General features: G+C 41.6%; 1 protein-coding gene across 2 annotated transcripts; it reads right to left on the reverse strand.

Moving 5' to 3' along the window:
- Positions 1–3,681: 3,681 nt before the first annotated feature.
- Positions 3,682–22,198, reverse strand: LOC140312410 (uncharacterized). Of its 2 annotated transcripts, none has more exons than XM_072390238.1 (4): positions 20,618–22,198; positions 12,370–12,539; positions 6,238–6,382; positions 3,682–5,697 (listed from the first exon to the last, which is right to left on the reverse strand). In XM_072390238.1, the coding sequence occupies exons 1-4, from the start codon at positions 22,178–22,180 to the stop codon at positions 5,386–5,388; spliced, it is 2,190 nt and encodes a 729-aa protein (XP_072246339.1). In that variant the 5' UTR covers positions 22,181–22,198; the 3' UTR covers positions 3,682–5,385. The 2 variants fall into 2 exon arrangements, 1 of the variants encoding a protein (XP_072246339.1); XR_011916958.1 differs by lacking the exon at positions 3,682–5,697 and adding an exon at positions 16,214–16,371 and having other exon boundaries at positions 6,300–6,382.
- Positions 22,199–22,233: the final 35 nt, after the last annotated feature.

Genomic DNA, 22,233 nt, shown 5'->3' on the forward strand with positions numbered 1-22,233 from the left:
AACAATAACAATAAACTACATAGAAGGAACCCACTAGTCCGACTCTGTCAGAGATGACAGAGTAGAGATAGGGTGCAGGCATAGAAGGAAGTGCAGAAAGATAAAGTGCAGAGATAGAGGGGGTAGGGAAGTACAGGTAAGTGCTAGGATAGGAGATGCTCTCTGAAGAGCTGGGTTTTCAATAGTTTCTTGAAGATAGACAGGGACGCCCCTGTTCTGGTAGCGCTCGGTAGGTCATTCCACCATCGTGGGACGACACATGAACAGAGTTTGGATTGTCTTAGGCGTGGTGTAGGAGCTGCTAGACGACAATCCTGGGATGAACGGAGGGACCGAGTTGTGACATAAGCCTTTGCAAGAGCATTCAAGTAGATGTGAGCCGTTCCATTAAGCTCTTTGTAGCTAACATCAGTGACTTGAATTTGATGCGGGCAGCTAAGGGCAGCCAGTGGAGTTCAATGAACAGAGGGGGGACGTGTTCTTTTAGGCTGATCGAAGACCAGACGCACCGCCGCGTTCTGGACCATCTGCAGAGGTTTCATAGTACAAGCTGGGAGACCAGTTAGGAGAGCATTGCAGTAGTCAAGGCGGGAGATGACCATGGCCTGCACCAGGAGTTGGGTGGCATGTTGGATTAGATATGGTCTGATCTTTCTTATGTTTAGTAATGCAAAGCGGCATGAACAAGCAACCGAGGTAATGTGAAAAGAGTTCCCAGTACTGAACCTTGGGGGACCCCTGTGGCGAGGTGGTGCGCTGCAGAAGTGTGACCAAGCCAGGATACTTTGAAAGACCGACCAGTGAGGTATGATTCAAACCAGGAGTGTGTTCTCCCTGTGATGCCCATGCTAGAGAGTATGGACAAAAGGATGCTGTGGTTGACAGTGTCAAATGCTGCTGATAAGTCGAGCAGGATAAGAACTGAGGACTTAGCTGTCGCTCTGGCTTCTTTTAAGGCTTCTGTCACAGCTAACAGAGCTGTTTCGGTGGAATGTCCACTTTTAAACCCAGATTGGTTTGGGTCAAGAAGGTTGTTATGTGAGAGGCAATTGGTGACCTACTTAAAGACCGCCCTTACAATGATTTTAGACAAAAACGGGAGGACAGAGACCGGCCGATAATTCTCCACAGAATTGAGGGAGGGAAGGTTTCTTTAGCATAACACGATACCATCCGACTTTTTAAAAACTGTTTTTACCTCAGTAGAAAGTGATCTCCTACATATAGTTAACAGCTCACTGGCATCAGGCATTTTTCCCAAGTCACTAAAGACAGCTGCCATTAAGTCACTCCTAAAGAAGAGAACTCTAGATGCCTCTGTGATGAACAACTACAGACCTGTCTCTAACCTCTCTTTTATATCCAAGATTATTGAGAAAGTTGTATTTAACCAGCTCAATGACTTTCTGAATGAAAGTGGAAGTCTCGACTTTCAATCAGGCTTCCGACATCATCACAGCACTGAAACAGCTCTGGTCAAAGTGTTAAACGACATTCGGTTGAATACTGATTCTGGTTACGTTTCAGTCCTGGTTCTGTTGGATCTCAGTGCTGCGTTTGATATTGTAGATCACAGAATCCTGTTGCACAGGCTGGAAAACTGGGTTGGACTTTCTGGAGCGGTCTTTAACTGGTTCAGGTCATACTTAGAAGGCCGGTTTTATTTTGTTACAATTGGCAGCTATAAATCTGAGCGAGTGGGCATGACTTGTGGAGTCCCCCAGGGGTCAATTCTTGGACCTCTTCTGTTCAACTTGTATATGCTCCCTTTGGGTCATATATTACAGAACTTTAACATCAATTATCACAGTTATGCAGATGATACACAACTTTATGTGTCTCTGTCACCAGACGACTGCAGCCCAGCAGACAAACTGTGTCAGTGTTTGGAGGAAATAAACACCTGGATGAGAGAGAATTTTCTACAATTAAATGAAGACAAAACTGAGATCATTCTGTTTGGTAGCAAGAGAAGAGGGTCAGCATTGGTAAATACCTTGAGACTCGGGCCCTTACAATCACTGACTAAGTTCGTAACCTTGGAGCGTTGATAGACTCAGATCTGACTTTCAGCAGCCACGTCAAAGCTGTCACCAAGGTAGCTTTTTACCAACTCAGAAACATTAACAGAATTAAAGGTTTTCTCTCCCAAAAAGACCAGGAGAAACTCATCCATGCATTCATCTCCAGTAGACTCGATTACTGTAATCGTATTTTAACTGGACTTCCCAAAAAGAGCATTAAACATCTGCAGCTCATCCAGACCGCTGCTGCTAGAGTTTTAACCAGGACTAAGAGATCTGAACACATCACACCAGTTTTAAAGTCTTTACTCTGGCTTCCAGTCAGTCACAGAATAGATTTTAAAAGCCTACTGATGGTTTACAAATCCCAGAACGGTTTAAGCCCAAAATATGTTCAGAGAATATAAACCAAGCAGAGCTCTTAGATTCAAGGACTCAGGTCAGCTGGTCCAGTCCAGAGTCCAGACTAAACCTGGACAAGCAGCATTTAGCTGTTATGCTGCAAACAAGTGGAACAAAGTACCAGTGGAGATTCAACTGTCACCAAATGTAGACATTTTTAAATCCAGGTTAAAAACATTTCTTTTCTCATGTGTCTTTGCATGAAATCTGCTCGGTATCTTTTAACTTATCTAGACTGTTGCTTACTTTTATTCATTTTAATTATTTTATTTCTTTCTCTTTATATTCTTTTATGTATTCTTAATACTTCTTCCGCTCCCCGCTGCAATGCTTTTATTTTATGTAAAGCACTTTGAATTGTTTTGTACATGAAATGTGCTATACAAATAAATTTGACTTTGACTTTGACTTTGACTTTTGACAATGACTGTTTTATATTGACTGATTAATGACTTATAGCTATTCAGTACCATCTGGTTATTTTGCCATATGACTGGTGATCATCTAATAAAATTAGTTTAATGCAATATCTGTCCTTTTAATTAACATCTTAGGGAATTTAAACAGCTGCAATATCCACTAATTTGATAAATCTGGCTAAAAGTATGGTTGACATTAACCATTAAACAGTTCCATCATCCCTGACTTTCATGCTGCGTCAGTGCTAAACGTGAGGTCAGGCCTCTGTAAGGATCTGGACACAATCAAGTTTGGATTTCCTGATGCTGGACCCTTTGTGTACAGTCCCAACAAAAACACATAAAACCATATGATAGTGTGTCACACGCTCAGTCATGGCACTGATGTTATATCCATCCCAGCCTGTGGTCTCAAAGCTTCTTTTCGGGGTTTCTTAAGCTTCCTGAGAAAAAGTCTATAAAGTCTTTTTTTATCAAAGCTTGTTGCTAAACAATGGATATATAGTTGTAGATGAGGAGAATCAGATTGTGGTCTGATTTTCCTAATTGAGGACAGGCAGATGAGCTGTATGCATCTTTTACATTTGCATAGAATAAATAAGTTTTGTTTTATTCTGGTAGAGCGGTTGACAAACAGTTGGTGAATTTGGAAATGAAGCAGGGAAGGAGACTTGGTTGAAATCTCCAGATATTGTCATGAATGTATTGGGTTATCATGTTTGTAACCTGACAACAACTTTGCTAATGACATCACATATGGTATCTCATCAACACAGAGTAAGATATACACTAATAACGTAACAGAGGTGAATTGTCTTTAATAATATGGATGTAAACTCACAACTAACAGTTCAATGTCCAAGGTACAGACCCTCTTCTTCACAGTGACATGTCCAGGATTATACCATCAATTATTAACAATACAGCCACCTTTACTCCCCCCCCCCCCCCCCCCCCAAACTTTGTTTATTGAATTTTCATCACATACATGACCGTTATAAAATAGCAAGTATCAAGTTTTTCATTATTGTTATCACAAAACTCAAATAATAACCGTGTACAAGACACACATAAACAAACACACAAACAGTAGGTCACCTATACAAAATTAATAATTAGACAGTTAGGCTACACAGGTGGCAATAATCAAAGTCACATTGAAGTGTACAGTCACATACATCTGTACAAAGCATGTCATTAAGACAGATTAGACCATGTACAGGGATTGATTGTCAGTTTGAGATATTAGGAAAAGTCAACTTATTTGAATACTCAAAAAATGGCCCCCATGTTTTCAGTTGCAGTCCCAGGAAAGTTAGCATCCAGCTTTGGTGGGGAGTCAGTTGAGGGCGAGGCTTTAGCGCGGCCTCCTCGAAATGACTCTGTCATAGTCTGTCATAGTCGACTCAGGAGTGCAAAAGGTGTTCCAAAATCGGGGAAAATTAACTTAAAAGTATCAACAAGCATCTATGAATAAAAAATGCTCAAAATTTCGAAAATAGGCAGACTTCAGAAGCGGCAGAGAGGTACGTCTCACATGGCGACGGTCGAGCCCATGAACACCTTTACTTTTGTCGCAAATTCAAATGTCTCTGTCTGTCTGTATTATCCAAAAGCCATTTAAATAGGCTTTGGAGTCCAGTTAATGCTCCTGCAACCATGTGTAAGTGACACAATACTGCATTTCCAGAATTCCTGTTTATTCTATAGCAATTTAATTTTCCCCATGATGAACGAAGGAGGAGATGGTCTAAACTTTGTGTCTTGCTACATTCCACAGCATTTTCTATTTAACTCAATTGTGTCTTATTCAGGGCATATATATATACATATATATATATATGTATATATATATCATGGCATGAAAATTGTGATATGAAAATTACTAAGACTTTGTATACTGTCTGTCATCTATGGTAAATTTCATCCAAAGATTCAAAGAATCTTTGCACAAGGAGCATGGCCAAAAATCAACATAGAATGCTGGTGATCTTCAGGCCCTCAAGTGCACTGAATTAAAACAGGAATGATTCTGTCATGGGAATCACTGCATAAACTCAGGAACACTTCTAGATGTAATTGTCTGTGAACACAGTTTCCTGTGCCATCCACAAATGTAGGCTGAAGCTATGTCAGCATCTGTCAGAAGGAGCCATATGTGAACTTAATCCAGAAACGCCACCATCTAATCTGGATCAAAGCTTATTTAATCTTATTTAAGCTTAACTACTGAGTCAAAAACTTGACATTTCCATTGAGTGTAAAACAGGTCTGTTGTCGTGCAATTGAAATTTGAAATTCTTCTTTGTGTCCTCCAGACCAAAGAGGAGAGGGATCTGGTTTGTTATCAGCACGTAATTCAAAAGCTTGTAACTCTCATGGTATGGGGGTACAGTACTGCCTGTGGAACTACAAATTTGCACATTTGGAAAGGTACCATCAATGATTAAAGATATATAGCTCCTAGAATGCTACATCAGACAAAAATAGGACAACATCCTTCTGACAACTACGGAAAGCTTCTTGGTAAAAAGCTAAAATCAAACCTGAACTGAGCTGAAGTAGCAGTATCCATTGAGTGGGAAGCGAATGATGTGTGTGGAGTCCTGGTTCCAGCTGGTGCACAGGGAACTGGACATAATGTCTCTCACCTCAGGAAAAACCTCCTCTATCACAGCTTGATGGGTGTTTACATTTATCCTCTCACCAATCTCCGGAGAAACATGAACCACGACACACTCACACTCTCGACACCTCTCCTTGCACTCCTGCTCAGTCCGCCAGTACTCCAGCTCAGCCTGCAGAGGTGCAAGCTGGTAAAAAGTGGCCTCTTCATACAATAGGGAGTATTCCTGCACACATCATATACATGAAGACAAGCTCAGAAACAGAGAAGAACTCATAGACATGGACAGCACACATGCAGGGAAACACATGCTGATGCTCACAGGTACAAACGTGTATTGTCAAAGTTTACACGTCTTTAATGCATTACCACAATCTCACTTTACCAGTGTTAAAAAAAAATATTGCCAATAACTAGTGATTTTTTTGCTGGCAATAATAAAAATCGAAAAAGTTAGAAACTGGGTAAATGCCAATAAATATAAAAATGTATTAATGTGACAAAGTGTGATTTGAAGTATTTATTTGGTTCCAAATGTTCACAAAAGACTCAAATATTAAAGCAGTTTAGTTTTGTGCACCTAAGCAAGGCATTGTTCAATGAGTCACAGTTCAACACTATAACTTTACAAAGTGTCTAACATGTCTGGAGTTATATCTGTAATGCTGTCATCTCAGTTCCTCCTCAGACATCTCTTTATTGCTTTCACTTTCCACACACACTGCAGTGATACTGACACTGATGAAAGCTCTAGACAAATACTCACTTTAAAGTCCTCAGGGATGAGAAGTTTGGAGGTTCGGAGGAAGTTAAGTATGTAGCGGAACATAGGACCGTCCCGATCAATGAAGTAGTGCTGCTTCATGCTGTCCAACACTATGGGCTCTGTTCCATCAAACAAACGGCCAATTCTGCCCAAAACAAGAAAGACACAGTGGCTACTTCATCAAATGAGAAAAAAAGAATAGAATGGAATACTTTCTGAATCCCCAGAGGGAGATACTGTTGCACTATATCAAATGGTCGATGGTTTAAACAAAAGGAGGAAATTAATGAATAAAGAGAAGATGAAGAATTTGTCATCGTAAATAAAAGGTAATTATAAAGAGTTATCATGTAAGGCTACTGCTATGGCCAGGAATGACCTTTTTACCAGCCCCTTTGTGATGGTCCGAGCAGTAAAGGATAATCAGGCACAGATTAAAGTCAACAAAAGGGTTTTGATTGTAAAACCAACTAAAATAATGGTATTATTTGATATATTAAATGATTACTAAAATAAATGTTATACCAACTCAATATTAGAGACGATAATATGTCAGATTGACAGGTTCTTAAATGTACCACAGCTCCATAACAATGAAATACTGTTGTTGAATTCGAACTTTTCCACACTGTCTGGGACACCACTGTGACCTTAAACATCAATGTGATATCCTCCCTCTTCACCATACAGTAAATGAAATACAGTAAATGCAATAACTTAAGGTTTGTGCAGGGTCAGGGTCCTACTCTTCATTTTAAAAGATTCCTTTTTACCTGAAATTGACTGAGAGCAAATGGAAAGAGATCACAAACAGAAAGCACAGGGATCTTTATAAGGTGAGGTATGTTGTGTCATCCAAGGTGTAAATGCTAGATGGAGAACACTGTGTTTGTCCAGTGGGGTTATTTAGTTTTTATAACATAGATATTAAATATCTCATACAATTTGGCAGAGAAATTAAAACAGGCTATCAAAATCATTTCTAACACACTTCTTCCAATAAATAAAGGGGAAGAAGTGTGGCTATAAAAAATATCAAAATAATATTCACTCCACTATAAGGAGGAAAACAAAAAGACTTTTAAACTTGATCAAATAAAAGGTAAGCACTCTTGCTACTGTTATAATTGGCTTTGTTCTTAGACATTATGTATTCATATTCTGTATTTTCCTAAATAACCTATGTTCCTAGCTGGTACTTTTCCACTCTGCTCATACTGCACAATCGATGACCTTAAAATGGTCCAAGACCTTAGAATGACATAAACAACTGGGTCAGACAAAACATCTCTATTAGGGCAGATAGTGTGTCTCCCTTGTCTTGTGCCAGTGTGTTGTAACCTGTCTTGTTCCTCACTCTAGCACCTTGTCCCACAGTATCCACAGCCTTGAACCCATGAGCCTGTAGTTGAGCGATCCTCCTACAGTGCTATCTTTTTGATGTAAGTTTTTCCGTAGCCTTAGTTTAGCCTCGAGTAGTTATTCATAGCCTGATTTTGTTCCCCTTTTTCTGGAGAGATTTTGAGTTGTAACCCTTTTTATAGACACCTCCGTTAAGCGTTGGTTAATGGTTAAAGTTTCATAGTTCCTCCTCTAGTGGAGTGATTTTATGTTTGAGTTTTAGTACATCCTGTTTGCCTCCATTAAAGGAGAGTTAAGCGTTAGTTGTTAAGTTTGATAGTGCCTCCCTTCGTGGAGAGTTTTTGTTATGTTGCGATTCTGCCCTGTTTATCAGGTGAGCGTCTTCTGTTTAAGTCCGTTGTAATTGTTCATAGCCTGTTCTGTTTTCCTCCTAGAGTGGAGAGAGTTTTGTATTGATAATTTTCATAGCTGCACGATCCTCATATGTAGTTACTGAGGAGAGTACTTCGGATTTTCACGGCCCGTTGTTTTGCTCTGTTTGGAGATCCTCAACAAGCTTATTTCTGTCAGGGACGGTGGTGAAGGTAGGACCCAGATGCAGTTCTTTCAAAAAGTAACAAGATTTATTCCACAAGGCAATAAACAAGGAGCAAGAACAAAAAGCGCAGTTAAGCCGGATAATCAAAAATACTTAACTATGAAGAGACAAAACAAAACAAGACTATGGCATAGAAGCAAAAACAAGACTACGATTAAACAAGACTATGGTACTGTGGTTAACAAGACTGTGAGGCAAAACCTGACTTGACATTCAGTGGCTGTGGCATGAAGGGTTAGTGAGGATTCTGCAAAGAATGAGAGAAAACCAGGAGAATAAATGCTGTGGAGGGAGTGATTAGTGATGGTGTGCAGCTGAGGACAATGAAACAGGTGACATGAGTGAGACTAAGTGACAGGGGGAAAAACATGACCAGAAACCTGAAAACATCTGAAACAAGATTTAACAAAACATGAGCTGTGACAATTTCAAATAAACCTTCTTGCATTGAAAACGACCCTGCATCTGTGTCCTGTGTCCTGCGGTCCGTGACAATGACAAGGAAAAACAAAACAAACCCAGATGACCTCAGCGTGGTGTGACAAGTTGTGATTTTAGAATGGTAGCTATTTTAACCACAACCAGCAGCATAGGAGTTCAAGGGATGCATCAGTGTCACAGCCAGAAGTGGCAATGAAATGTGACTCTTAAGCAGACTGTTGAAAGTGTATTTATTTAACAGGATAGTCCAGGGAAACAATGTTAGGAAACATATTACTCTTAATACGGGAACACACTGTATAGGTTGCTACATATTCTCTTACATCGTTTTCTAACGAAGGCCACCAGCAGTTACATTATAAGAAAAGGATGGTTCTGCATACTCCGGAATGAACACTAGACACAACAGACTGGTAAGATATCAGCTGCAATTTTTTTTACAGATGTTAAAGGACCCCAGTCTTCTCAGGAAGCACAGACGACTCTGTCCTTTACGATGAATGCTGTCTGTGTTAACAGTCCAGTCCAATTTGTCATCCAGCTGTAGTCCCAGGTACTTATAGGTCCTGACCACCTCCACGTCAGAGCCCTCGATGGAAATGAGCTGGAGATGGGGTCTCTTCCTCCTGAAGTCCACCATCATCTCCTTTGTCTTGGAGGTGTTAAGCTGCAGGTGGTTAGACCTGCACTATCCCACAAAGTCCTCCACCAGGCCCCTGTACTCCGTCTCTTGTCCATTTGCAATACATCCAACAATCGCAGTGTCGTCAGAGTATATCTGCATGTGGCAGAACTCTGACTTGTGCTGGAAGTCGGATGTCTAAAGTGTGAACAGGACAGGGGATAGCACTGTTCCTTGTGTCGCCCCTGTTCTGCAGAGCACGGTGTTTGATGCGCAGCTGCCCAACCTCACAAACTGTGGTCTCTCCGTGAGGTAATCCACAATCCAGGAGACCAGGTGCGCGTCCAATCCCATGCCACTCAGCTTGTCTCTCAGTAGAATGGGCTGGATGGTGTTGAAGGAGCTGCTGGAGTAAAAAAAACATGACCCTCACAGCACTGCTCCCCCTGTTCAGGTAAGAATAAGCTTTGTGAAGCAGGTACAGGATGGCGTCCTCCACCCCCATTCCTGGTAGGCAAACTGGAGGGGATCCTGGGCATGTTGGACATGGGGCCTGAGGTGTTGAAGCAAGAGCCGCTCCATGGTCTTAATGACATGCGACTTCAGGGCCACCTGTCTGAAGTCTGCTGGCTGGCTCAGGTGTGGCTTCTTGGGGACTAGAACCAGACAGGATGTCTTCCACATGGAGGGCACCTTCCCCGATGCAGGCTCTTGTTATAGATCTGCTGCAGAGGCTCCCCCACCTCGGCGGCACAGGCTTTTAGCATCCTGGGACACACGCTGTCCGGACCTGCAGCTTTACTGGGGCGGAACCTTATCAGCTGACCTCCCTGCTGACCTCCTGTCTGGTTATGGTGGGGGGAGGGGGTGCTGTTGTTTTCCCTTTCCCCCCCTTGACTACTGGGGATGGGTGTTAAGGAGAGAGCAGGGTGGTTTAGAGACACACTAGCAATACAGTCACACCTGTTGAAAAAGTGGTTAAACTGGTTTGATCTCTCTGCATCCCCCTCTGCGGTGCTGCAGATCTTCTTGCCTGTGATGGTCTTCATCCCTTCCCAGACCTCTTTTAGGTTGTTTTATTGGAGTTTCTGCTCCACCTTTCTGCTGTAGGACTCCTTGGCCTCCCGCAGACGGACCTTTAATTATTTCTGTGTCTCCTTCAGCCCCTCTCGATCTCCATCTTTGAGGACATCCATGATATTGCTCGTGATCCAGGGCTTGTTGTTTGGGATGCAGTGCAGGGTGTTAATATGGAGCACCGTGTCCCTGCAGAAGTTCATATAGTTCGTAATGCAGTGTGTGACCCCCTCTATGTCCTCACCGTGTGACTGTTACTACAATCAGTGGACTCAAAACAGTCCCTCAGAGCCTCCTCTGCTTCAGGAGACCACTTCCTGACCGAGCGGGTGGTTGTGGGTTAGCTCTTGAACTTCGGCTTGTACAGTGGCTGTAGGAACACCAGGTTGTGATCTGATTTTCCCAGTGGGGGACGGGAGTGGCTGAGTATGCCTCCTTAGTGTTGGCATATAGGAGGTCTATTGTCCTGTTCAGCCTGGTGGGGCATTCAACAAACTGGTGGAAATCCTGAAGTGTATTGTCCAGTGTAACGTGGTTGATGTCTCCAGAGACAACAATCAAGGCCTCGGGGTGCTGAGTTTGCAGCCTCGACACGACGGAGTGAATGACGTCACATGCCGTGTTCGCGTGAGCTCATGGAGGAATGTAATGGCGATGGTGTGGGAGAACTCCCGTCAGTCTCCCTGGTAACTCCCGTTACCAGTCAGCCATGTTTCAGTGAAACACAGCAGCCTGCACTCCCTGTAGGTCTTATCGTTTCTTACCAGGGCGACCAGCTCGTCAATATTTGACATTGAGTTCACATTCCCCATAATCACAGAGGAGACTGCAGGCTTATACCTCCACTGTCCCGTTCGCTGTTTAGCCTTTAGCCTGGCAACAGCTCGGCAGCCTCTGTACTTCCGACACAGCTCCTTGGGTATGGCGTGAACAGAGCCGGCACGTCCCATTGTCCAGAGCTCAAGCAGCTTCTTCCTTGAATAAACAAGGTTTTTGCTGCTGTTAGTACAGCATATCCATGGGATATATATTAACAGGCAACTCACAAGAGTTGAAAAATGACAGACAACGTAAAGTGTTGTTAAAACACTAAAAAACACTCAGACACGGACGGAGCTACTGAATTGGTCGCTGCTCTCATCAGCACTGGAAGTTGAGTAATAGAAAGCACAGGTAAGTGAGCCACTTCTCAAACATCAAGGAACCATTGGAAAACATAGGAAAACTAACGTTAACATGAGGGAAATCATTACTCCAAAGAGAGTCATGAAGTGGCCTTATTACCACGCTGTAGGATCACAGTCTGACAGAGACTGGGTGCACAAGCTGGTCCTTAAGAGCTGCTCAGTGGCGAGGCTGGTGAACAACAGTGTGACAGCTGGAGAGCTGGAACCCAGATTCCTCCCAGGGAGAAGGATTCACATCTTCCCTATCCCAACTCAGATAAAACCACATACATCACTTTAAGATATTTCAAAATAAAATTGTCTGGTTTATCATCACTTAGAGAGCGTCTCGGTTATTTTGTAATGTTTTCTAATTCTGCACTCAAGGACAACACAAGAAAAATTTGAATGATAAAACCCTATGCACAGAAGATATGGTAAGTTGACTGAAAAAAAAGCAGATAAATACTACTAGGGTTGCAAAAAGTTTTTGTATAGTTGTGAGGCTGTTATTATTTTATCTGTTTTGTCTGTTTTTATTTAGTATTGTAAAGTGCTTTGTTTAAAGAAAGAAAAGCCAAATATGCTAAATTACTCATTATCATTACAATAGTTGAAGGTCCTAGGTTGTAATAAATAAAATATATTCTGAAAATGTGAGAATCGTTCCTTTGAATAAATAAAATAAATCTACATAGAAGCAATGTCAACCACAATGATCTTAGGTAGCAAGCTGTTGTGTGTATTTTCTGGTATTTGATCAATTTTAATTAAAACATTTTTGATAATTAATAATTATTAAAGATAATAATTAATCATTTTAATAAGCTTTTTTTTTCTTCCCAGACTGGGTTTGTTTTACTCACCTTGATTCAGGGTATCTGGTGAGGATGGCCAGGCTACTGGTGTACATGTGTCCCCCTACATCAATGTGGACTGGTGCGTTTGTCTTCGTGAGTTTGGCTGGTGTGGGGATACCAAGAGGAGACACGAAGGCCAGCAGGTGAGTTGACATACTGCTGCTTCCATGACTGTCCTAAGACAAGAAGAACACACAAGAGCTAGGACACAAACACAGTGTTGATGCACACACACATACCTTCCACTTGCTTATTTAGGCCCCTTTAGGGGTGTCACAGTTTATGTTTTTTTTTATGTCACAGTTTATGTTTTGATCTTCATGTTTTCAGCTTATGTTCTTGCCATGTTTCTCCCCTCACGTTAGTCTCACTCATGTCACCTGTTTCATTGTCATCAGCTGCACGTCATCACTCCCTCCACAGCATTTAGTCTCCTGGTTTCCTTTCACTCATTGCAGAATCCTCACCTACCCTTGATGTCGTACCACTGAAAGTTAAGTCTGGTTTCCTGCCTCATAGTATTTATTCAAAGTCATAGTCTTGTTCCTTTGTTTGTTCATAGTTATTCATAGTCTTGTCTCGTTTTTCATAGTCTTGTTTACTATTTGATTCGCAGTTTAAGCATTTTTTTAATCCGGCTCTGCCGCGCCCTCTGTTTTGCCTTGCTCCCTGTTTTTGTGTTTTTGAAATAAACCCTTTTTGAACTGAAAGAACTGCATCTGGGTCCTACCTTCCAGCGATCGTGACAAGGGGCAAGTGGAAAACCAAACACACAAGACTGTACAGTATCATAGCTTTTCCAATGACTGCACCCATTGCTGGGATTGCTTGGGATTGCTACAGCATTACTGCCTTCTTCTGTAGTTTGTCCATCCATCCATTTTCTATACCTGCTTAAACCAATTTAGGGTTGTGGGGGCAAAAGGAGGGGTATACCCTGGACGGATTGCCAATCCATCACAGGGCCACACAGAGACAAACAAGACACACAACCATCCATGCTCACACACACTCCTAGGGACAATTTAGTCACCAATTAACCTGACATGAATCATGTTTTTGAATGGTGGAAGCTGGAGAACCTGGAGACAACCCACACATACATGCGGAGAACATGCAAACTTCCACCACACCACTATGTAGCCCCCGTGGTTTGTTGGCTAGCAAAATTTTAAGTTGGTTAGCAATCACCAGGTTATCTGTCTGAATTAGGAAGTCCAACATAATCTTTCCTCTGTCACTCTACACTACCTTTGGAGTTAGCATCCATTTTTACTTTTAGGCTTCCAGTCTGTAGATTATGCCTGCCACTTTGCCTCTTGATGATTAATATATGCCATGCCTGTCTGTCCTGCTACCTTGTAGCAGACAGTATTGGAGGCCTCTTTGTACAGTCTGCATCTAAGATCCTGTTTGATGTAGCAGATCCAAGCCTCTGACAGGATGACACTGCTTGATATCAGTCTGTTGGTGGTACATGCAATGCAGGTAATTTTCTTGTAAAGTAACTATTGATTTATAAGAGTGTCCTGTATTTCATAGGGTTAAATGCTGAACTTGTTACTTTTAATAGCACAGATTACATTACATGTGTGCTGCTGAGTATTGATTCAATCAAAAGGTGTCAAATACTGATACTTGAGTGCAGATCTGACACTTAAAGATAAAAAAGTGAGATTGCAACTAAAGACTAACTGCGCAATGCGGTATTTTCTATACCGTCATTCATCTGTGGCAGTACACCACAATACAATTTTCCCAGCAGTAAATTAAGTTTCTATTTTTGGAGATATGTACCTTATGAATGCAAGCCTTGTTTCTTAACAAATTCCAAACAGATGTTGACCAGACACAACTACACTGAATCATTTTCCACCGACTGCACACGATTACTCCCGTCTGAGCTCACGTACTGAACTTTATCCTGCAATTGTGTAATACCACATACAGTCAATAGACATGATTAAGTTATTAGCACACGTAAAAAATGAAGATCTTGTCAATTTACATTACTAACATTTACATTGCCAACTTATGCGCCAAGTGTAAGAGTAATTGTAAGTGAAACTAAAAATAAATTACTTAATGGTGTGTGAAGAAAGAAAAATGCTTACAAACTAATAATAATATTTGATAGTATCCTCTCGTACAAAAAAGATGTCCTTCAGATCAAAGCAAGATTTTTTTTAAAAGAAAGAAAAAACAGAAGTAAGACCCAGGAGGAAGTGCCAGCATGTTTATGGTAACAACACTAGCAGAACACAAAGCATCACTCTTGTCATCACTCTCTTGGATAAGTTCAGTAAAGCAATCTGTAAGCTTAAGGGAAAATTGGGAAATATCCTGACGACTAAGTCACTATTTAATTACCAACAGCATCTTCTGTAATTGGAATCCTCCAGACAATACCAGCTATAACAAGCAAGCCATGACGATACAGCCAACCATGAAGCCAAGGGTAATGGGAAGCTGGAAGCGCTGCTTATCGACCTCGAAAACAGAAGCATCCAGAATGATATATGAATTCTTGGCCTCCCAGAGGACATCAAATGTCTCCAGATAAATCTCAACTCCTGCTTTGAGGAAAGCACTCCGTAAACCCTCAGAGCTGGACTGAGTTTACCGCGCACTAGCAGCTAAACAAGGCTGAAGTAAGAAAGCCAGGAGCTGGTTGTGCATAACGCTCGGAAACTGTAGGGCAAACTGAAAAAAAGTGAGTGACTAAAGAAATATCTTGATTAAAACATCTTCAAGAATGATTTCCCTGAGGTGCTGGAACAACTTCCTTTGTACAGTGATTCTATAAACGTGCTTTACAACTTAAGACTTTGGGCTAGCTCACCATTACCTGGTCATGTTGTTAATTATGAACATGGATGAAAAGAGACGGCAGCTCACATCTCTTAAGGACGCCCAAGACCGTTAGAGATCTCACCATCTACAAAGTTTGGAATCTGCAGCGGACCAATTTGTTCGTTGGACATGAGGATGTTGTATCTGTCCCACAGCATTTAGAATGTGTTTTAACCTTAGCTAAATTGTCTTTAGCTGCTAGCTGACTGGCATGAGAATGCTTTGATGAGAATATCCATCCATTTTCTATACCCGCTTAATCCGTTAGTCGGGTCGCGGGGGTGCTGGAGCCTATCCCAGCGGTCATCGGGCGAGGTACACCCTGGACAGGTCCCCAGTCCATCACAGGGCCACACAGAGACAAACGAGACATACAACCACACACAAGCTCACACTCACTCCTAAGGACAATTTCAGAGACACCAGTTAACCTAACATGCATGTTTTTGGACGGTGGGAGGAAGCCGGAATACCCAGAGAGAACCCACGCATACACGGGGAGAACATGCAAACTCCACAAAGAAAGGCCCCAGCCAGGAGTGCAGCCCTATGAGAATATCTAAATAGTGAAAAACATCATCAGATCACTTGAATTATGCAAGGGAGCATGGGAGGTGGTTAACCAGTGAGTTGATTGGTAATTTAGTTTGTAACAAGTGTGTGTGCCAAAGTGTTCAAGAACATTGAAAACTATAGAGAGTGAGTTAACAAGATTTTACATTTACAGCAGCAAATCATCTGCATACAGGGAGACTTTATTTAGCATATGTGTGATACCTTCAAAGCCTTCTTTTGATTAAAGCTAAATAGTGAGATGTTCGATCACAATAGCAAACAAAAGTGGAGAAAGTGAGCAACTATGTCGAATTCACTAGAGAGAAAGGACTGACGAGAATTGTTTGTTCGCAGTCCAAACATCTGGGATGAATACAGTAGCCCTACTAAATGAATAAAGTCATTGCCAAGGGAAAACCTGCTCATCACCTCACAAACGTACCTCCATTCAACCCTGTTGAAGGCTTTTTTTTTGGCATCAAGGGATACTACCATCTCCAAGGTCTGGGTACTCAGTGAGAGGATGATATTAAGAAGACGCCAGATGTTACGGGAAGATTGCCATCCAGACATGAATTCTGAAATGATGGAGGGCATCACCTGTTGAAGACAGAGCGCCAGAAGTTTAGGGAAATTTGGAGATCCACATTCAAGAGCAAGGTGCAAGATCAGTCTACAGTTACTACAGAGCTGGGGGTCCCTTTTCAAAATGAAAGAGATAGTGACAGTGTATCTGGCAGTCATGTGAAAATGCCTTTTAAAATTCTGCTTTATCGCCAGTTTTAAAAAGCTTTACTTGGATCGCAGTAGTTGCAGCTTGACTTTGTTTGCAAATGCAAGATCAAAGTCTGTTTGTAGCCAGAGACAGTGTTTGCAGAGCGTGTAATCTGAGATATCTTGGCTCTTTTTGCATCCAAGACAAATTGAATAAGTTGGTCTAGGGAGGTCAAGGTACAATCTCATATTACAATACCATGATTTTGGGAAATAGTCTATTGTCCAGTAGAAAAAAGTCTAAAAAGTCTGTTGTTAAAAAACAAGATGAGTCAACATTTGGAAAAATAAAAGATTAAATAGATATTTACCTAATTTGATTAATTCCATATCTTATTTAAAACACTGTAACTCGTCATTCATCACTCTCAGCACCCAGCTGACATTTATCACTTCCAACAAGCAATGTGTATTATTTTTTCTTGTGTCAGCAGCATTGCGTGATATATATGCAGCCACCAAAATAACACAGGTGAACTTTATGTATAAAACTAACAGCTAACATTTCTCGTGTTTAGGATACAAATTCGTTCCTCACAGTCATGTTCTGAATAACATCTGTTGTAAACAATCTTTTGCAACCTTCCCTCCTTTACTCTCACAACTCTGTCTGCAGTCTCTATCTGTTTGTATAGTCTAAAAGTGGTGTAAAGAGGCATTGGAGACCAGAATATGTTAGCTAGCGTGGCCTATAGCTATGTTGCTGTGAAACACGATACCAAATTCCCAGCATTTAAACTGTGCCCTTTTAAGTGAAGCAAGCTTGTACATTTTATTTGCCATTAATCTTGCATTACCTGTGATTATATATGAAAGAATGGTTCAAATGTTCTTCTCTTTACTTTCTGTTTGTCTTATTCTGGATGTCAGTTGGGCCACAGGTAACTAACTCTTCAAGAACCAGAGTTTAAACTGAAAAAGCATGAAAATCTAAAAAAAACACAAGTAATAACACAGTAAGACCAGAGCTACCACAACAGGTTGCTACTATTGAGTGCCATTGATTGATTTTCTATACCCATTTTATCTTTTCATTTTTTTTTAAAGTGCTGAAATGTTTCCAACCTACCATCAAGCGAGAGGAAGGGCACACCCTGGACAGGTCGGCAGTCCATCACAAGTCCAACACAGAGACAAATGAGACAAACAACTTTTCATGCTCACATTCACCCCTACAGTCAATTTCCAATCAGCAATTAACCCTAAATGCATGGATATGGACAGTGGGAGGAAGCTAGAGTACCTGGTAAAAACCCTCGCTGGCATGTGGAAAACATGCAAGCTCCACAGAAGCCCAGGCTGAGATTCAAACCAGGAACTTTCTTGCTGTGAAACAACAGTACTAACCACCATTCACACCGCAGCTCCCCACATTAGTTACTTTTCTTAAATAGACTTTTTATAAAACTATTATTTCAAAAGCAAATATTTCATATTGACAAAAATAAATCACTCTACTTTTCAATACATATACACTTAATCACTTCCTATATTAGTATGTTAATTAATTCACATGTATTTTCATCAACCATTTTTATCATCTCATCTTTTTTAATTCCACCACAAGTAAGCACTGACATCTTTAAATCACTTTCCTGTACATTGGAAGCAAAAAACACCACGAGTAATGTCTACACAACTATTTTTTTGTTCACAGTTCAGTCGGATACTGGCATGTACGAGATGTGTGGAGCAAAACAGTTCATATAAAAACACTTCAAAAGACATCAAATTTAACTTCTTTGGTACTTCAATGTATGTAGTGCTTCATTTCTGTCATTTGTTTCTTATCCCATCACTCAAATCAAGCAGTTTTTAAATTGCTACATTTGAAAAAAAAAAACTTTTATCAGGGAATTTACATTCTTTTACTTCAGAGACAAAAGTACAGAGTACAAAAAGAAAAAGATATGGCTAGGTGCCAGTACCTATTGGTCCAAATATAGTGCTAATATATAATAAATATAGCGTCATAGTGCATGACATTATTGAAAATAATAGTTCGATATATTTTATTGTTTATTAAAGAAACAGAAGTTGTTCTGCTAAGAAAATCTGAGAGAATGGAAACTTCCATCCTGCCACTTTATAGTCTATATTATTGTCACATATTGTCTCTTCATTCTGTACACCTCAGATTTCCAGTACAAATCAGAGTCCTGTCATCTCCAAAAATACTAATATGTCACTGCAGTTTTTGAGTGCATCAGTGATGAACAAGAGGCTGAGTACAGGGAAAGCTGGTCAAATCCTTTGTGGGATGGTGTGAAAACTGTCACCTCATCATGAAAAAGAGTTCTTGGTACTGCAAGCAGGCCAGTGTTTAGGGAATGAAGAGTTCTTGTGGGATAATAGGGAACAATAACGTATTTTAAATAATGTGGAGTTTTGCCATTAGAGCTTTGTATGTCATCAGAAGGATTTGGAATTTCATTCTAAATTTTACAGGGAACCAGTGTTGAAAGACTAACACTAGAAAAATGTGATGTATCTGAGCTGTAACTGTCAGCATGTAGGCAGCAGTATTTTGGTTATCCAAAGGATATTAAGGGAGCTGTAATGCCATACTAGCTGGAGCGTCCAGCTAATATGGCATTACAAGCGTAGATGTGATGAATGTGAGGACCAGTTGTCAGCATCACTTTGGAAAGGGTGTCAATATTTTGGCTATATTCCAAAAATGAAAGAAAGCTGATCTAGAGACCTGTTTGATAAGACAATCTAAAGACAAATCCAAGGTTCTAAATAATCCAAGGTTCCTCACAGTAGAACTGTAAGCCAAGGTACTGCCATCGATAGTTACTGACTCGCAAGAGAATTTCTTGACCTCAAAATGGCAAATGGGCAGCATTTATCATATAGCAGGTATTGCATATCAGTACACAGCATCTGCTTGTTAGAGACCAAACGCAGAGCCCAAATAAAGTAAGTGTTTAACTTTCACTACAGTTCTCAAAAAGACCAAAAAATAATGAATACCAAAGAATAGCATTAATGGATAGATAATGCCAAACATTTGCAAAGGCTTAACATGCCCTGTTGCACATTGGTTTATTTTCGATCATACATCCATCAGGCTAATAGGACTAATTTTCCCTCTATGCAGTATGTTGAGCAAGTGTCACCATGTTAGTCAGCAAGTTACATGCAGCTGAGTCAAGCTTCTGTTACAGCTTGAATTGGCCACTTAACCGGCCCACCATCAACTACTGATTATTGTTGATGTATGTTTCATGTTTTTATCTTATATATACTGACATTGTCATTCTCTGCCTATGTTCTCTGAGGAAATGAGCCGCCCTAGTTTGAATAAAGAAGAATATGTTTCCTCTCTTCCATTACAACAGCACCCATGAAGCAATGTGCGTGTCTTTAAATGTGCATATTAATCTGGTCATCCTGCCCTTGTGATGACAGTGCCAATAAACGTTATTCAGTAAAACCTGTATTTCAGCAGGGAGTGCAAACACTTACTGTAATATGACACTTTCTGCAAGTCAACCCCCAAAGGTCAGATTCTAAAATCGCCTCTGGCCTACTTTTATAAAATTTTGAGATAAACACTACCTGGACTAGACTGCCCAGTTAGCTTACTCAGTTTAAGTTGTTCAATAGTTTACATTTACATGAAAAACAACTTTTCATTGCGACGTCTTTACATTTCGAACGCGGGACGTTTACAGATGATAAAGAACTACTACTACTACTACTACTACGACTACTACTACTACTACTACTACTACTACTACTACTACTACTACTAATAATAATAATAATAATAATAATAATAATAATAATAATAATAATAATAATAATAATAATAATAATGATGATGATGATGATGATGATATAACAATAGTAATACTAGACTACCAGTAATGATATTGATAATAAGAGCAGCAACAGCCATTAAGACGCAGTTTACCACCAGAATATCCTTTGTCCTAACGATGTGACCTGGTCGGCAATGTACAGAGCTTCTCCACATTGCAGTCACAGGCCGACTGCCAGATTTCACTCTCAGGTTGTTCAGCAACAGCTAACAAACATCACACGAAGGCGGTGGTGTTACCTGTGTGTGCTGTACCATTTTAGGCTCTGTGGCTCCTGAAGGCACCGACTCTCTGCCGTTTCGCTCTGTTGGCGACTCTGCGCATCTTCTGAGGCTCAAACACAGTTTCTTGTCAGAGGGATCACTGGACTCCTCTTCGACGCAGACTCTTTTCGCGGCTACTATTGGTGACGATGAGCTAAATTTTGTTTCTCCTCTGTCTGTCGTAATCTTCAGAGGATGAAGGTCTGAAACCTGTGGTATGAAGAACTGGAGGCGGGACTGAGCGTTACCGTTGGCTGTTTCTGAGGCAACATACAGTGCAGTCGGTCGGAAGCCCGTAGCCCCCACGATGCTGTTGAGCGTTGCTATAGACACGGCCCCAATGCAGTGGTTGGTGTACATCTTGGTGAGCTTGGCAGCGCGCGACAACATCTGCATTCTTGTGCCTAACAGGTTCTTTCCGATGGCTTTGTTTTCATACCACGTCACGTCGCTCTTGGAACAGTGGTCCCGCGGACGCTGGAAGAATGCGCTACAGAGCGGGTTTCGTTTGGACACATACCGGACAAAACTTGCATAAGGACATCGCTCCGTACCCGTTTCATACATCCGCGGCAAGAGGTCCTCGTCTGAGTCGGGACGCTTCTTAGTACATGCGGCAGAGCGGGACTTGTGGTACAGCCTAAGAGCCCTAAAATAGACAAACTTTCTTCCTTCCTCATCCACGGCTAGTCCGAACGAGTCCTCCCCCAGCTCCCGCTGGTTCTCCCGGCCTCTGGTGCAGAAATACATACAAGTTTCAAACCAGACTTTGTTTAGCAGTCCGAACGGGCTGTCGGTGTTGAACACAGATGACTCATACAGTTTTCGCAGATCTGAGTGCGTGATGGCTTGTTTCTGTACCACAGGACCGGCTCCTTGTTCCTCCAGTCTCCGTATAACCGCGGCCAGAGTTAAATTGGCGCTTCGCAACTCTGGGTCCTTGGTGAGGTCCAAGGCGCGGCAGTAAGGCGGATCGTTTAGGTACCGATTAAGTGAACTCCTGATGCTGATGAGGGAGGACTTGCTGTACAACTGTCCACTTTTGGAGCGCGCCTCCGCGTAAAAGGAGCGCAGAACAGCGCAGAGCGCATCCTTGTCCAGAGTTTCAAAGTCTGTATTTTGCGCTTTTTCACTGAGGTACTCTCTAAAGATTCTCACTGCATACCGGGTGGCCAGGCGGGTATTTTCGCTCAGCCTGTTCCGCTCTGACCGCTGAAAGTCTTCATCTAGGTTAGACCCCAGCTCAGAGGGTATTCTACTACTGATTGGGTCGTGTCTCCCTCTCTGTCCTTGGTACGTACTCCGCATAACGACTGCTTGTGTCTCCGCGGCAGAACCAATTGGGTCCAGAACTGTGCCCCCTGAATTCCATTCAAGCTCCACAGCATCTCTTTCCGAGCCCTTGTGCTCCTTCTGCCCGCCGATGATCTGTACCTCTTGGATTTCATCTTCATCTTCCTCATCATCACCCTCATTCCTGTCCCTAACAGAGCTCTTCTGCTCCTGCTTCGTGTCCCAGCTGGTAGGCATTCTCGCCATATTGCGGTCTGTGAAGCAGTCCTCCGACAGCGCGCATGCGCTAGCCTATATTG

Source organism: Leuresthes tenuis, unplaced genomic scaffold, assembly GCF_036924035.1.
Source record: "Leuresthes tenuis unplaced genomic scaffold, fLeuTen1.0.hap1 SCAF_7, whole genome shotgun sequence".
Classification (NCBI taxonomy): Eukaryota; Metazoa; Chordata; class Actinopteri; order Atheriniformes; family Atherinopsidae; genus Leuresthes; species Leuresthes tenuis.